The sequence below is a fragment of the Thalia democratica genome, chromosome 4, assembly GCF_965202585.1.
Source record: "Thalia democratica chromosome 4, ktThaDemo2.hap1.1, whole genome shotgun sequence".
NCBI classification, from domain to species: Eukaryota; Metazoa; Chordata; class Thaliacea; order Salpida; family Salpidae; genus Thalia; species Thalia democratica.
The window spans coordinates 80,267,006-80,285,677 of NC_139168.1; the positions used below are offsets into that span (position 1 = coordinate 80,267,006).

Genomic DNA, 18,672 nt, shown 5'->3' on the forward strand with positions numbered 1-18,672 from the left:
AGCTTCAGTTATTTTAAATTTTTTAGTGCTACCTAAAAAATAACATACTTTGAATCTTAATTTCTGAATAAGAATTATAGTTATAAAAATATACAATGTCTGGATTATTAAATTCATAGTTAAATTTAAAATAAAATTTTATGAGTATTCAATATAGCCTGAGTTTTACACACAACTTTTGGACAAGGGTGGAAAACATTCAAGTTGTCAGGAGTTAGCCAGTAGTTTGTTTGACCATGGTCCATGTCCATTGTTTGCCATGTTTAATTTAAAGATAGAAACTTTAAAACCATGATTGGTTTCAATCTAAAAGCTAAAGCACTTTAATAAAGGACCAAAAACATTGAAGTAGATATCACTGTAGGGTTGTAGTTTAGTGTACAACCAAACCAAAAACCATTATTATATTTAAACTAAATTTAAAACTAGATAATAATTTAACGTATGCCGTATTACTTACCAGAATTAAGCATAACTGGTGATGGTTATATTTTGTTAAAAATAACTTCAAAGACTTAAAACTAAATAACATCTTACTTTGAAAAATAATTTAAGTATGGTGAAAACTTTTACAAAATAATTAAATCTACAAAAATACTGATCAGTACTTAATAAATTCTTAGTCAAATAATTACAATTACATAACATAAATACTTAACTTAATTTTAAAAACCTAAAACCTATACTTAATTTTTACTAACTTCATAAAAGTAATCAGCTTTACAATCTAAGCTGTTACTGCTAGCTTTTATAACTTATTTTACAACATTATAAAAAAAAAAAGATTTGTAACAAACCCATAATAAAAAGAAAGTTTAGTACTGGAACTACATCTGGTATAACTATAACTGCAAACACATTGTGGCTGGTTTAAACAACTATATCTTAAAAATGTAAATTTGCTTCATAAAAAAATTGCTTTTTGGTTAACGGATTTTATAATATTTGTTGTTCAACTAAATGATAAAGCAGTGAAACAAGTATTCCAATACACTTTTTATATATTCTAAAATTTATTTCACGTAAAAACTAAGTTTGTTCAATAGATAAATTTTAAATTCAATAAATTAAGTTTTAAATATGTATTGTAATTCATATGTATAGAAAAATATTTAAAGACGGATTAAGTTCTATTTTAATTTCATTAGCTATAAAAAAAAAATAACTAAACTAAGAGTAAAAAAAAATCTTTTGAATAAATAAAATCATAGAAATTTTTTCTATACTATATACTAACAACTAATTAAAAAAACAATAAGTAGGTAAAAAACAATAACTTCTAGAGACGTTGATTTATAAAATGATGTAAAGCAAATTTCAACCAATTTAAACCTCAAGATTAAACTGACTTTACTTATAGGTTTATACTACTGCTACAAACTTAACATATATCACATAAAACACCTGTATTTGAGATTTACTTAATACACTTTGGTTGAATGTTTCAAAAAACATTTTTAAAAAGATATTTTTCACGCATAACTATGACAAAAACTTTTATTCCTTTAGATATTGTTTTGATTAGCTTTGAAATTCTTTAAGTACTTGACAAGTTTTTTAAATTCAAATAAAGATTGGAAAATACAAATTTGTCATGTTTTGCCATATATGCTAATTTCACATAAAATAATTATCCTAAAAAAGTACTAAATACCATTATATACCTCAAGAATAAGCTCATTTTATTTCTAAATTTATTCTTTGTTAAAAACTTACTATACACCTCATAAAACACCTGTTTTCGAGATTTACTTAATGCACTACAGTTGAATGTTTAAAAAAAACATCTTTTAAAAGATATTTCTAAGCATCATTATAAAAATAACTTTTGTTCATTTAGATATTGTTTAAGTAAGCTTTGAAATGCTATAAGTACTTTCAATTTAAAATAAAAATTAGAAAACGTAAACTCGTCATTTTTTGCTTTATATGCCAATAATGATTAATTTAACATATAACAACAAAAAAAAAAAACTGTGATAAAAAGGTACTAAATACCATTGTATAATAAAACAATAATAACAAAAACAAAAAATCTTCAAATACTTAATTCATCAATGCAATTTGTTATCTTTGCTCGTGAACCTATATCAATTCAAATATTTTTTTGGCTTTTCTCCATCGAAAATAACTAATATAAATATCCTTGTAGGTAGTTCATATTAGTTTTAGTAAGGTAAGGAAGATTTATCAAAAACTTTTTAACTGTATTTACACAAAGAAAGTTTATTAAATTCAATTGTAGCGAATAGACCTAGGAGTAATTTAAAGTTGAATTGGAGTAGAAATTACTTTATTAAAACCAAAAAAGTTCTAGTTTAAAACATAAAAGTCCTGGTTGATTTAAATATTTTACCTTTATTTTAGAGTGTTAGCATTAGTTTAGGTAACATTACTACTGTTTTACCTATATATTCTATTACAAAATGTCGCAAATAAGATTTGCTATTATATTTTACTTTTCCTGCTTCGTCGCAAAACTATTAATGAAATTTAGATGTAGAGGTATACAAAGTTCACTGATATCATTAGTTTTACTTTATATTTTGACAAGCTGAATTTTGCTATGGTTTAAATAAATTTGAACATTGTGAGAGTTTTTGAAAGTTTGATGTTTATAATAAACTGAAATTTAGATTTTAAAGTATCTTAAAGCTTAAGTTAAACTCTGACATAGTTGCATTGTTTTGTAGATTTCAAAATGTAGATGTTTCTAAAACTTGCCATACTTACCAATAATAACTAATAATCGTTAAAATCAAGTGTAAAAAACTTTAAATGTAGATGTTTATTTAAATTTGCCATGTTTCTACACTTTTTTATATATTTTCCAAAAATAATTAAATAACACATGAAACAATAAAAAAAAATATAAAAAGGTGTTTTTTATTATTTGTATCATTGTGTAGTAAATTACTTGTGACCAGGACTATAAAATTCTATTTTTTCTAATTGTTTTTATTTGACGAACTTTTTAAGGTTAACAAATAGACACAACAACATGATAAATAAAAATTATTTTCTTCTTGTTACTATTTATTTTTTAATAGTTGCCGTTTTTTTCAACTATCATTGTTACCCATAACCTAACCCTTAATATTGGTCAGTAACTTTAGTTTTTTAATTATTTTAAAATATAAGATATTATGATCTATAAGTTTAAACCATCATACAAGGCTAAGAACTTCAAAATAAAATGTTTCTAAAACTTGCTATGTTTGCCAATTTAACTTAATTATTTCTAAAATCATGTATATAGAACTTTAAATGTAGATGTTCACTTAAATTTGCCATGTTTTTCCATGTTTGCCATAAATGCCATAATTGCCAATAGTAGTTTTATTAACATGAAATAATAAATAAAAGAAAAATTATCATAAAAAGTTATTAAAATATAACTGTATGAAAACCAAAAACAACAAGTTTAAAAAAATAAGCATCATATATTAAATTTATCACTACAATTTGTTATCTTTGCTCGTGTATCTATTTGATTCAAATAACATTTTGGCTTTTATCCTACGAAAAAAAAATATACATTTGTATGTAATTCATATTTATTTTAGTAAAGGCATTTCAGTTCAGTTAAATCTTATACTGATAGATAACGATTAGACAGGAATGTTTTCTAAACATCTTTATAAGGTTATCTTTTTAGTTTATGACATATATTTTATGGATAGATTTATGGTGAGATTAGTAGCGAGGTTTATTTTAAAAAAAACCATCTAAATATTTAAAGTATATTTTGTTTGGTTAACATTATTATAGCATCCATTTAAATGTTTTTAATTATTTGTTAAATTGTTTAGTGAATGTCTTGTGACAAGTATTGAAGGAATTTTAATTTTTTCTCTATATTTCTTTAATTAACTAAACTTGTAAAGGTTAAAAAAAAACACAATAAATATATAAAAAGTTTTTTTTTACTATTTTCTTGATATTTTCCATGCATTTTAAATATCATTTTTACCCCTAACCTTTACCATTAGTCAGTAACTTTTTATTTATTTTATTATTTTTATTTCTGAATATTGTGACCTTTAAATTTAAACTATATTTTCAAGGATAATACTGAAAATGAGGATGTTTTTTAAACTTGCCATATTTGCTAAAAAATAAATTAATTTTTATTTAAATCAAGTATAAAAAACTTTAAATGTAGGTGTTTACTTAAGTTTGCCATGTTAAACCATGTTTTGCCATAAATGCCATATTTGCCAATAGTAGTTATATTAATATAAAATAATTAATAAAAGATAAATTTATCATAAAAAGTTACTAGTATATTATTGATAAAAAACAACAACAACAAGTTTAAAAAAATAAGCATCACATGTTAAATTTATCACTACAATTTGTTGTCTTTACTCCTGTATCTATTTGATTCAAATAACATTTTGGCTTTTATCCTACGAAAAAAAAATATATACATCTGTATGTAATTCATATTTATTTTAGTAAAGGCATTTCAGTTCAGTTAAATCTTATATTGATAGCTCAGGATTAGACAGGAATTTTTTCTAACCCTCTTTATAAGGTTATCTTTTTAGTTTATGACATATATTTTATGGATAGATTTATGGTGAGATTAGTAGCAAGGTTTAGTTTAAAAAAATCATTTTAATATTCAAGATATGTTTTGTTTAATTAACATTAGTATGCATCCATTTAAATGTTTTTAATTATTTTCTTATTGATTAGTGAATGACTCTTGACAAGTATTGAAGGTATTCTTAATTTTTTCTTTCTACGTTTTTGAATTTACTGAACTTATTAAGGTTAACAAAAAGACATAACAACACAATAAATATATAAAAAACTTTTTTTTGTATTTTCAATTATCTAATAGTTTTCATGCATTTTAGATATCATTACCCCTAAGCCTTACCATTAGTCAGTAACGTTTTATTTAATTTTTTTTTATTTATGAAAATTGTGAACTTTAAATTTAAACTATAATGTCAAGGATAATAATGAATATGAAGATGTTTTTAAAACTTGCCACATTTGCCAAAAAAAAAACTTAATTTTTTTTAAATCATGTACAAAACACTTTAAATATAGTATTTACTTAAATTTATATTTTTTAAAATTAATATATTTTTTATTTCAGAAGTTAGTATAAGTTTACCTTCATAAATCATAACAAAATATCGCAAATCTGATTTACTATTTTATAATATTTTTCCTGCCTTGTCGCAAAACAAGTAAAAACATTTAGATGAAGAAGTGTCTAAAACTCAATGATATCATTTGTAATATTTTATATTTTGACAAGCTAAATTTAATTTTTTGCTAGGATAATTTAATAAATTTGAAAAATGCGAAATTTTTTTTTTTGATAATAAGTTCAATTTTTGGTTTTTAGGTACTTAAAAACACTAGTTAAATTCTTACATATTTGCATGATTTTATAGATCTCAAGATTATTTTTAATCTTTTTTAAACTACATATTAAGTTTTAACGCTTTTGAGATAAATATTGTAATATGATAAATTTTCTTAATTTAATAAATGTAATTACCTTTTTGTAAATTAAATAAATACTTTGTTTTTTTATATATTTTTATTGTAAAATCAGGTAGACTTTTTTTTCGTAAGATCGGCAAAAGTTTTTCAAAAATATACATTTTAAGAAATTATAAGCTAACTCGTAATTTTTTGAACCTTTTTAATCCTTAATAAATGTACTTAAAAATTTCTAAAAAATATGTTTTAATAAAGCACAGCAAAAAAATTTACGATATTAGTTATAGATTATTAGTAATACTCATTTTCTTTAACTACATCCTAACTATAAAGTTTTTTGATTCATCAGAGTTCAACTTTTTGAGTTTATTTTATATGCTGAAAGTAAATACAGCTGCAAAATTATTTTAATAAAAATTGGAATAATAAAGAATTAATTTTTTAATTATTTTTCTGGCTGTACCAGGTACATACGACAAAGTCTTAGTTTCTTATACAATTTGTACTCAAAGTAATAAATAGTTTAACAAAATGTTTTTATACTTAAAAAGGTAGCCACAAGTTATGCTAAAAGTAAATTTGTTCTATTTATAGTTAAAAAGTTGTTTAGTGGTTTTAGTTTTAAGTAACTTTAAAGTTCATTAATCTATTAAACTAATTTACTTAATTCTTCTAATGAAAAACAAACTATTAAATTTTATTGAGCTGACAAACTCAAGTTTTGTTTCATTTATATAAACATAAAACTTACTTTATAGCACATAATTTTAGTAAAACTTCACATAACAAGATATCGTAAAATACGAAATGGTAGCCATAATAAACAAAAGAAAAAACATACAACCAGTAACAGTCATAGCTAAAAAATGCAAAATTGACCGGGAAAAATGCGTAAAACAAACATTGAAGCTACCCGACAAAAGCGAACTGACTGTTGATGACTATCATTTGAAATACTCCAGTACTAGTAAAATGTTTTTCCAGAAATACAAGATTACTGATAAATGCATCGGATGGGGAGGACACGGGGCAGTGTTTATAGGTAATTTCGTAATTGGGATTACTAATTCTGTTAAAATTAAAAGTCTATGAGTAAAAATTAAAAAAAAATGTTTAGATTTGACGTTGTTATTTATCTGTAATAACTTATGATTAAAATAACTAACACTAAGTTTCTTTAATAATTTTCATCAGATTTTGAATTTAGATTTTGCAATATTGATTATTTGTAAAATGTATTTGTTCACAGGCATGCCGGAACACGAGAACCTCAAAGTTGCAATAAAATATTGTTCTATGAAAAATGTTACTGGAATCCCTGAGGAAGTTGAAAAACACCAAAAAGTATTAGGGGCAGTGAAAGGAACAGTCTTGGAAAATAGTAAGAATTTCGTTTGCCTTATCCTTCAACATTATTTTCTTTTCACTAGGAATCACTTATACTTAACTTATTTTTTTCTTTTTTCTTTCTTTTGCATGTCTTTCAATTTAGTCATGATGTCAGTATCAATGTCTATAATGCCTACGTTTGGCATGCAAAAAAAAAGAACATAAACAATGATCACAAAGATGTTAAACACTTTAAAACTAAAAATAATCAATATTAAACAGATATAGTGAAACTTAAGGACTGGTACACTTATGAGGACTACTACATCATAGTGATGGAATACCTGGACGGTTTCAAAGATATTTCAGCTTATTTAGACAAGCATGAATACATGGATGAGAAGAATGCGAAGCTGTTGTTCAAGAAGGTTTGATAAATTTAAATTTAAAGATATGTTCTTTGTATAATTGTTTGTTAATAAAACTTTGGCAGAATTAATTTTGAATTACTACCAACTACTAAAATATTCACTTATATTAAAAAGTAACAATTAAAAAAGTATCTAAGCTAAAAATTAAATAAGTTATTGTAATCTAGTATCCGGATTCCGACTTTTTTAAAATTATAACCCTCCTCGATCAGGATAAAGTTTTCAAATTAGCTGGATCCGGATCCGACCGGATCCTGACTTAAAAATAATACTTGTATTAAGCAAGAAAAAGCAGAGGTTGATTAAAGTCAATTAAGTTTCGAACCTTACACTATATGTTACAAGAAACACTTGAAAAGTACATATGATCCGTATCCAGTAGATAAACACTTATAACTTATAATTAATCTGTGCTATTTATGATAATTTTAAGCTGATTTAAAACCAACAATTTTTTTTTCAGGCGTACAAAACGATCAATCGCATGAACCAGAAGGGGGTCTACCATTTAGACGTTAAATTAGACAACATACTAATAAGAGAACATGAAGGCGACATTGAAGTGAAATTCGTTGATTTCGGATGCACTCACATAGAAAGCGATAAGGTCAGTTTTCTTTAGACACATTACTACGTTTACTTAGTTATATAAAGTTTCAATTTTTTTTTATAACTATGTTTAAATATACAGATAACTTAATAAAAACTTTGGTAAATTTAATTTAATTTACATAAATATTCAATTTAAGGTTTACAAAACTTAAAAGAAAAAATACTAAATATTTATATAAAATTACTACCTACAATTTTTAAAATGATCTCAAAACTTGGTAAATGCAAAAAAAATCTAACGTTATTAATTTTTTTTAAAGCCGTTTGTAAACTGGAACTGCGTTGGCACGCAAGGATACAGATCTCCGGGAATAATCCAGGAGAAAACATACAAGGACGCCGACATCTTCGGAATGCTAGTCTCCGTGTACCTGATGGTGGAAGGTGATTTCATCTTCGACGATGACGATGATGTCAAGAAGGACTTCAAGGTGCCGAGGGATAAGAGCACATTGAAGTTTAACAAATTTATCACTGAAATGCTGAATGACGTTTTCAGCGGAACCTCCACGCACCAGAAGATAATGAAGCATGGATGGATGAAACGATAAAATTTTGTGTTCAGTTAATTATTTAAAAAAAACAGTTATATAATTATTCAGTTTGATTGATTTTTTTTCTGTAACATTTTGCTTTAATAAAATGCATTAGCAGAATAAGTCGTTATTTAATTTATATTGAAATTTTGAATAACATGGTTTTTAAAATTTAACTGTAAGATAAAAAATTGTTTTTAAGGTTAGCTGTTTAGATACCTAGCTAAATTTTATATTAAAAAGCTTCTAAATTAATCATTCTGTAATTATAGAATTTAAAACTAGTCTGAAATAATATATCATACCATGGAATCATTTGGAAGCGGTAAACTTGAGTAAAAATAATTTAAAACATTTAATCTAAACATAAATTTGTCATATATAAATATTAGTTTTTTGTTAAATTAAATAAGAAACGTATTTATATATAATTAACAAGTAAAATATAATTTGAGGAGTTTTTATTCAATTTAATTTAGAATTTTAAGTATAAGAGATCTAATTAAGTTGGGCGAAATTCCGACAAAGAGCTCAAAACGAAACGATTTTTAATTTGCATTCTTGCGATCCTGCTTGTAAAAATGCTTTCTAATAATTAAGTTGTATTGCTCTTTATTTAACAAAAATATCTTGAAATTTAATTTTAAGGGAAATAGAAGCTTTATAAACTTTCAATACATTTTAGGATTATAAAAAGCAGTAATGTTTAGATTATATTTAATGAATTGCAAAAAAAATCATATGTTCGTTTAAATTATTCTACTGTAGTTATTAACATTTAAAAGTAAGTACCTAAAAAACACTAATAAAAACAATTACTATTATTATTCACTTAACAATGTTGGGAGCGTTTAACTTTTTCAGTTCAAGAAAGCTTAATTTCAAATTATATTTGAAAAAAGTAAAATATTGATAATAACAAAATGCCAAACAAAAATATTTGGAAACAATATTCTAAAAAAGATATGAATCTTTATACTTATAAAAAAAAACTTTAAATGGAACTTATTCTTAATTTAAGTCATAACAGACCATTTACAAAGCCAAAAGACCTCAAGTCTTTAAAAAACCCAGAATTTGACAATTTAGACGGAAAAACCTGGAAAACCCTAGAGTTTTAAAATAGTTTTATATGTTAGGTAGTGAAATTTTGATTTGAAAAAACAACCTATCTCATATAAATAGTTTTTGAAATCATCAATTTTTTATTTATTTATAATTCAAGTGTAAGGTAACTTTACAGTATCTTTTCAATAATGATGTAATATTAAACAATATGTTTTTTTTAATTATATTTTGTCTAAAAATAAACTCAAAACATGTACTTTTAAAGAACTAGAAAAAATTCGGTAAATCTTTATAAAATTTCTCAAAAACAGTTGGCTTTTTGTTTAAACTGGAAGGATCAACTCACAAAACTCCTTCAGTTTTTTTGGTCCTGAATTTTGAATCAAGTTACGGCAGGGATTTCAAAACTTTTTTTAACTTAAATAATGCCCTTTGAAAATAAAAATAAAAAAAACAGTTACAAAAGTCGTAAAGTCTCAAAGTTGAATACTTAGTTTAATTTTATTATTTTTTTACTTCTTATCTTTAAAGTTTACTATAACTGACCAATAACATTACTATAGTGACCTTAAAGCTTTTCTTAATTTAAGTAGGTTCTAAATAACTTCTTTAACTAAACATGTCTGAATATATATATATATTATATTATGTAGACAAATTTAAAATTTAATTTTAACAAATGAATTGAACGTAAACACATTCAATATCTACAAGCTATCAATAGATAATATGATTGAAGATAATAAAAGTTCTAAATTTATGAAATAATAATACAAAATTTAAAATACAATTCTATATAATATACTTCTATCGACTAAAAGTTTATTAAAAAATTATATTGTTTATACTTTAATGTAAATTGTAAAATTAGTATTTGTAACTTTTCTTTTAAAAGAACTACAATCGCCTTGTGCCACGACAAAAGTATTTTTATATAATCATTTTTGGTCAATTTGTATTTCTGCTTACGTATTATACGTTAAATAACAAATCAAACGTTTATTACAGACATAAATACTATTCAAGTTGTTATAAGTTGTATAACCTTCTCAGGAGTATTAACTAGCATATGTCTGGCAATAAAAGAAAACTTCTACTACGAACTATTTCTATTTTAGATTTTAAATTTGATTACATAATACAAACTTTTATCAAATTATCTTTAGTTTTTTTTATAAGTATTAAGTAATTCGTTTTCGACTTCAGTTCAGCGGCTTCATTACTTGATTTACGTATTATTAGTTAATTTTTGTTTTATTATTTGATTTTAGTTAACAGTTGTAACAAGGCATCAGTTTATACATAATTATTTTCACATTTTTTGGTTAGTTCTAACAATAAGTCATGTTGAAGTAGGTTGTTTCTAATAAAAATTGACAAAAGCTATAAATAAAATGCTTGTTATAATTAGCTCATTCTTTTAGAAATAAATTTTACTTATATATAACTGAATATCGAACACGATTTCGATTTGTACTCTTTTTTTTTTGTACTCAGATTTATCCTAAACTTATTTCGTCAAAGTACTATTAAAATAATTTAAGCAAATGTCTGTAGGCATGTTAACTTCTATATATAAATTTATCAATAATCCATTATTTGTTCTAAAGTAATTTAACTTTTTGCAAAATATAAAAACTAATTAAAGATATAACGAAAATTATACACTACTAATGCACTGTAATTATGTACGCATTTGTTTGTTAATGTACATCATGTTGATCAAAAAAAAATATAGTAAAATTAGACCGAAACTGTAATTATTTATAGAAACATAATAGTTTAATTAACATATAAAACCGGTTTAGTCAGTTCTAAAACTTCTTTTATAATTTTATATGTTAAATCTAACGTACGTTATAAAACAATAATAGAATGTTATTAAACGGTTGTTTCTAAAAAACTTTTTTAATAGAAGCTCACATTTTTTATGTCAAAGTCTATAATCTTTCGTTAGATTATTAAAAACTTTAAACTTTTTGAAACATTGAATTCATTTATACCTTAATTATTTATATGATGCAACTAAAAAAATTTTCCCAAACTCATTTTCGATAATTGCAACCAAGGTAAAAATTTTGAAAACAATCCTCTTCGTTACTAAGTATTGCTTGTTAGTTGTTTTAATACGCATATTATCTATTTTGTTTCTTGCTCAACCAATGTTATTAGGTAAGCTTTTTTTAATATTTAGCTCATTATTATAAGTTATTTAGTAATGTTTAAATAAAAAATTTGAAATAGAATTATTTATATGTTTTGAAATATAAACCTTGATATTTATTTTGGAAATATCGTACCAAGCAATAAAGCTAAATTTTCAATTATAAAAGTTCAAAAAGTAAAAAAATTTCACTAATCTAGATACGAATAATATAAAAAATCTATCATACATAAAGTCCGCATGTTTTTGTTATAATGCTGAAAAAAGTCACAATCTTCGTAAAACTAGAGTAGTAGTTGATATACATTAAACACATAGAAAATATCTTTTAAGGTTATGTCTGAAGTAGGTATTCTGTGTATTGAAAACACTAAATCAACTGTGCAAACAGTTGAACAGCATGTGAAGTATTTTCTAGATACTGTTAACAGAGTTCGTAATTCTATCATTACATATAATTACAGACAAAAAAAAATTGTGACAGTGTAAGGGTAAATATTGCAAAAAGAATTAACTTTTCAAGATATTTAAGAATATCCCAGTTGTTTTTAGAAAGTTCGTTTAATTTTATTTTAAGTTTTTTCTTGAGACCTTATCGAAGCAGTGTACAACTTTATCCTGTTGTATATTGTAAAAAGCTACAAAGTAAACTAATGGTTATTCACAATCGACAAGAAATGCAAAAAGGAGGTAAAAACTCTGCTGTACATAAAAATTAAAATTCTTTCTAATAATTTTAGTGAAATTAGAAAACTTGTAGAAATTCTAATAACCATACCTATGTGTTCAACTGAAGCTAAAAAGAAATTTTCATCTTTAAAAAGAATAAAAAAATATTTATGAAATACTATATGTAAGTCTAGATTAAACTCCATAAGTCTTATTAATATTGGTAGAGACTTAATTAAAAACTAAAGTGATTTTAATAAGGACTATATGCAATTATTTATAAACAAAAAGGAGGAAAACTTAAAGTTTTAAAAAAAGAGTTTAAGACTTAAAGAGTTTAAAAAACTTAAAGGTTTTGTGTTCTGATTCAAACATGTTTTTTAGATAACGATTTACCTCTTAAACAAACAATTGTGAAGTTGAAAACAAAGGTAAACTTTGATTATTTTTTATTTTTAATCAACAAACGCAACAAATATCTCATAATAAACCTATTTATTTTTAAATTGTAAAATAAAAGCTAATACATGGCTTTGAAATTAATTAAAAACCAAAAAGTGAAATACGTTATTAACTATTAAGGTTGCTAATACCGTGTGCTAGCTAAGTCAACTACTTATACCATTTTCTAAAACAATTTTCATTAGCATTTTATACATTTTGTAAGTTTGTACTCAGTTATTAGTTTGTTATGAAGAATAGGCAACAAATTTTAAAAATAAGATATTATTTTGATAGAAAACCTTCAGTTACAGTTATGTTTTTAGGTTGTGTTTAACAATTCTACATAGTGATATTTTGAATGAGTACACCTATATCAAAATTAAATTAAGTATACACAAACAAACAGTAATAACATTTGTCTGTGAAGTCTTTTTAAATAAACTTATTATAGTTATGCCGATACACATATAACTTTTATAATTTAATGTTGAAAAACTAAACTGTAGTTCTAAGATAAGTACTTAACAGATTTATGTGAAAACATTTAAGTTTTTCTCATTTAATTATATTTTAAGACCTTATTAGCACATCTATTAGGAAAAAAGAATTTTTGAATCAAAACAAATATTAAATTAATGGCTGACTTGTTATATACAATAGTAATTACTTAAACTGTAGTTTTAATACTTATCAATTAGTTTTTGGTTTAATTGCTATATTAGTTCGCTAAATTTTGTTATATTAGTTTTATTAACTAGAAAATATGCTTAAGTCTTTTATGTAAAAATTAACAAAAGCGTGAATACAGTACCTGTTTAGAACTCGTTTAAAATTGACTGAAGTTTCAAGCACATTTCACTTTATGTGCTAGAATTATTTCCTAAAATAGGTAACTATCTTTTGCTGTTTCCCCTATATTAGCATTGCCAAAAACAAACTAAAACAATTAAAACGCCTTATCTTTTTTTAATAAACCTACTACACATTTTTAAAAACACTTTTGCAATCAGAAATGGCTTAAAGGTAAAAGTAGTTAGAAGATAAAGAAAAGTATCTGGGGTTACTAGTAGTTTGCAAACTAATTTTATTTATTTTATTGTAGCATTACATTTATGATGTATACACATATATCAATAAATTCTTCAAACATTGTATTTTTTTTTAGTGGTATAAACTTACAAAATTTTCATATTGATTGAGTTATATACTTTATTTCATGATTAGTAAAAAAAAATATTTAGCTAACTGAAATAGCTGTACAAACTAAGGAAACAAATCTATACACAATTACTTAAATTTCAAGTTAATTGTATACTAAAGACAAGTTTAATGAGATACTACTTCTTAACCTTTAACGTCATATATTACATTCATTCGAGCATTAAATTTAATTTTAATTATGTAGTTATGGTATCTATTGGTTTTGGTATTAAAAAAAGACTTGAAAGTACCCTTATTTTGTAGTTATATGAAATGTCCTAAGTATGTCTATCAGGGTTTCCCGAAATTATTTTCAAAGGGCTTTCTTCGAAAATAAAACAAGTTATGGCCCCTTAATCAGAATTTTAATAAATACTATCACTAGAAAAACTTCTGAGACATTTTTGCTCTCCATCATCAGCTCCATATGGCTTTAGGCTCCCCCTTTTCCGGTTTGTGGCCTTCTAAATTTCTTAAAATTCTTCCTTAATAAAAAGTATAAGGTTTAAAACTACCATTATAAACGCATAAGACCCTTTTTATCGCTTTATCATCAACTCTAGAATATCTAGTGTAAGTAACAAGTTATGACCTCATGGCTCCCTGTGGCACCTTTACTACTCATCGTCCCCCTTTGATCCCTTTTCTGCTTATGGCCCCCTAAAATTCTGTAATAGCCTAAAAAAAGACCACTTAGCCCACTTTGAGAAAACCTGATATATATGAATTTAATGTTTCGAATCATAAAAGTACTAGTTTATGTTAGAAGTAGTTATGATATCAAACTTGATTGCTTGTCCTCGACAAGACTTTAAACTTTATTCCAGTGTTGTACGACTTGATAACAAAAAGGTTCTTCGTGCACCAGGTCCTAGGACCAATTATTATTAGCTTTTCTTATTATTAAATTCAGTTGCTTGATATGATTCGATAAGTATTGATTGGGCATTTATTTTTTTCTAAAAATAAGAATTATTTAAGTTTAGTTTTAAAAAGTTTTTGAAACTGTAATACTACATAGATATGTAAAAATAGATGAAAGGCTTGAACACTTTACGAAAATAGTACATGTTTTTGTATTCTAACAGATTAACCTAAACAAAAACCTAAACTCAACCTTTGTTTTCAGAAGAAAAAGTTAAGTTTTAATCGTAAAATAATGAAAAATTGTATCTATTGGTATAATTAGAATTTAAACTTAAACTTGATTTGTTGTTATTGATTTATCAATTAAGGTTTTATAAGTGCTTACTGCATGTAGTTCATTTTCTTTTTTGTTGTTAAGCTTTATCTAAACATTTTTCAAGTTATCTGCTGCTTTAGTTAATTATTGAATTAAATGTTGCGTAAACATTTCACAAATATCTCACTTTTGACAAAAAAAAAGTTTGTATCTTATTATATATACAAATTTTTACAAATTACAGAATAATAAAATTCGAATGGCCGTTGACCGATTTTCCTCCACTTGAGTTGTCCCTGCTAGACTTGCCTCTGCTCGAATAGCCTCTGCTTGTGTTGCTTCTAATCGAGTTACCTCAGACCGAGTTGTTTCTGCTCGAGTTGCTTCTGCTCGAATCACCTCTGCTTGTGTTGCTTCTACTCGAGTTACGTCTGCGCTGCTTAGCTTTTTTTTCATTTTTTGTTTATAATAGCTTGTGGAATAATACTAAAGCCTGTACTGTTTTAGGAAATTTCCAACTTAGGTTACTTACTTTTTTAGACTTTTCACCATCTTACTTCACTATTAGACAACGATCAAACTAAAATCTATATGATATTTTTTAGAATCATCTGACCGAAATAGTCATGGTCCATTTTTTGGTTACTCAGCCCTTTAAAAGTTGTTTAAAAATTTGTCTTTGTATTGAAAACAATAAACATTTCGGATATAATTTTTTTTTCAAATTATTTGTAAAGTTTTCTTAAACTATTGCCGTTGTTAACTAAGGTATTTTAAAACTTAAAAAAAAATCATATAATTTATAAAAATCACAAATATCAAAACTATTGTTTGAGTTTGTATAAATTTACTTTTAATTATTATGACGTTTATTTATTTTTTCTATCTTAAAAGAAAAATAAATTCAAAACTAATGTTTTTATAAGTGTTAACAATATAACTTTCATCAAAAATTAAAAGTTTAAAGTAATACAATAAAAAAACACATATATATATAGTGTATTAAAATAGACTTGTTCTTGATCAAAATATATTAAAGTCCGGCTTGTATTAAGTTTTTGAACCTTTTTTGTAAACTTAAAGAATTTTTTTTTGTCTAGATAAAAAAAAAATTAAATTTTTGTTCCTATGACTAAAAGAAATATTAATTCTTTTTTAAATTCTACATATAAAACAGCTTTATATATTAAAACATCTTGTTTACCTACAAATCACAAGTATATGATACAAAATATTTTAATCATCTTAGAGATTAGTTTAATTAATTTGTCTTAATTAATTTGTCTTGAGTAATTAATTGAACATTGTTTTCAGAATTATAAACAAATTGTGTTCATTTAAAACAATAAGTTAATTTTTTTTTACAGTTAAGTGTTGCTAATTTAAATTTGACCCTGAAAGTATATAATAAATATTTAATTTGATGCCCTATAACTTTTAAATTTCGCTACTTACTTTTATTATAGAAAAAAATTGCTAATCACAAAAGAAGAAAAATGGACTTAACAAAATGGAAAAACTCATATAAAGTGTTAATATGGTTTAACAATGTTAAAACTATAAGCAAAAAATGTTTCGTAAATTGAATACTAATAATTTTAATCCTACCAACAGTCATAAAAATTTATCTTAAGTCATAAAATTTTCAAAAACCTTCACAGAAAAAAAAAACGAATAATCAAGCTAATAGAGCATACATGCAAAACAGTTGTCACTTATGATGATAGAACCAAGGTAAAAAAATATAGTAAGAACGTAAAAAGTAATTATCAAGACTAAACTGGTAAAACTTAAACAAAAAATTGAATTCAAGTTTAAAGCTAAAAACATACAACGAACAACTTTGCTAAACTTGAAACTAAACATTTCCTATTACAATGATTAAAAATTCAATTCAATTTAATAAGTACTTATTTTTAGGGTTTTTTAAGTTAGTTTGTTAAAATACAATTATTTACTTTTATTTGTACAGTATTTCATTTTTTGTATTTATTTTTTATATTTATAAAAACTCACACAAACCAGCGCTTGAGTAAATTAGTACAAATTTGTATTGCATTAAAAAGTTTTATTTTGCAACATTTTGTTAAAGTTTGTAAAGCTGACTATTACAGCTTGCTAATGTTTTAATTTTTAAATATTTTCACTATATTTGCACTAACTTTCTATAATTTTATTAAGTTTGACTAATAACGTTTCTTTGCAGTTTGTAAAAGTTAAGCTTTAAAATATTTCAAAGTTGTTTTGAAAAATTGACTGTAAAAGTCCTTTGTTTCTAAATATTGATGCTCCATAGTCAATCTTACAACTCTTCTTACACCTTTTTTAAAATAATTTACAGATAGGAAAAGTGTAAAACAAACACCTGTGTATAAACTAATTAAACATAAAACTTGATTTGATGCACAAAAACAATACGATAAATTTAAAACTATTCTTGACTTTTGTTATTTAACGAATACAAGTATAATTGAAGAGAAAAATAAATGTTTTTACTATCTTAGTTGAAATTGATTGACTAATTTAGTTGCCTGGTAATATAAAGTAATTAAAAGACTATTTTAAGATAACGAACTTTTTTTAGGTACCTTTACTTGTAAAATATTACTAAATATTACTCTATTAGTATCTCATTTGACTACAAAACTTCTATCTTATTTACAAATATGTTGTTAGATTTACCATAAAGTTGTTTTTATACTAGTAGTATAATTGTTTAATATTTTACGCTACTCAATGTTCAGTTTCCAAAGTTAACAAAAATCTAAAAAACTTTTGTAAACAAACTTAATTAATAAACTTTTTTTGCTAACACCATATTTTTAAATTGTAATTATAACATATTAGTTCACTAAAACGTTCAAAACTTTAAGAAAATGTTTTTATATTTATATGAGTAAATTACAATCAAACTCATGGTTAAAACAGTTTATTGTTTTTTCTTAAAAAATATTTTACTTTAAATTAATTGGTTATCAATTTATTTGTTTGTATTGATAATTATACTTTTTTTAATTCAAAGTTAGTGCTTTGTAAATTATAAACTTAGATTTAGTTTATATCAAATCGAAGGAAAATAAAAAAGCAAATAAAATTAAAGTTATATGCTAAACGTTTTAAGCGAAAAGATACATATTTTATTTTTAATGAGTAGTTCAATAGTTTTTAGGAGCATAGTAAAAAAAATATAAATCACTTTCTAACATGTTTAGTAAAAATGATAGGTGAGCATTATCTATTACTTAAAAACAAAATAAGTCTGCAACACTTTTTTAAACACCAAATTCTATATTAATAGAACTTTCTTATCATCTTAAAATATTAATTTATTGCTTGTTGACATAGTACTTTGCTATTATAATAAGTTAAACATAATAACTTTAAGTTTTTATCACTAAAAATATACTTGTTGATACTCTACATTTGCTACAACTCACTTAAATTTTTTTTATAACATTTAATTTAGTATAATGTCATAAAACGTGTTTTAAAAAATCTAGAGATAATTATTCTATGACAAAACTAATTTTTCAATTATTTTTTTAAATTAATAAATATAATTAA

General features: G+C 23.8%; 1 protein-coding gene across 1 annotated transcript; it reads left to right on the forward strand.

The window, feature by feature from the left end:
• Nucleotides 1–6,279: 6,279 nt before the first annotated feature.
• Nucleotides 6,280–8,395, forward strand: LOC145833679 (serine/threonine-protein kinase pim-3-like). The gene is made up of 5 exons (XM_082940828.1): nucleotides 6,280–6,514; nucleotides 6,722–6,853; nucleotides 7,084–7,229; nucleotides 7,696–7,839; nucleotides 8,105–8,395. Exons 1-5 carry the CDS (start codon nucleotides 6,280–6,282, stop codon nucleotides 8,393–8,395), a joined length of 948 nt encoding a protein of 315 aa, XP_082796954.1.
• Nucleotides 8,396–18,672: the final 10,277 nt, after the last annotated feature.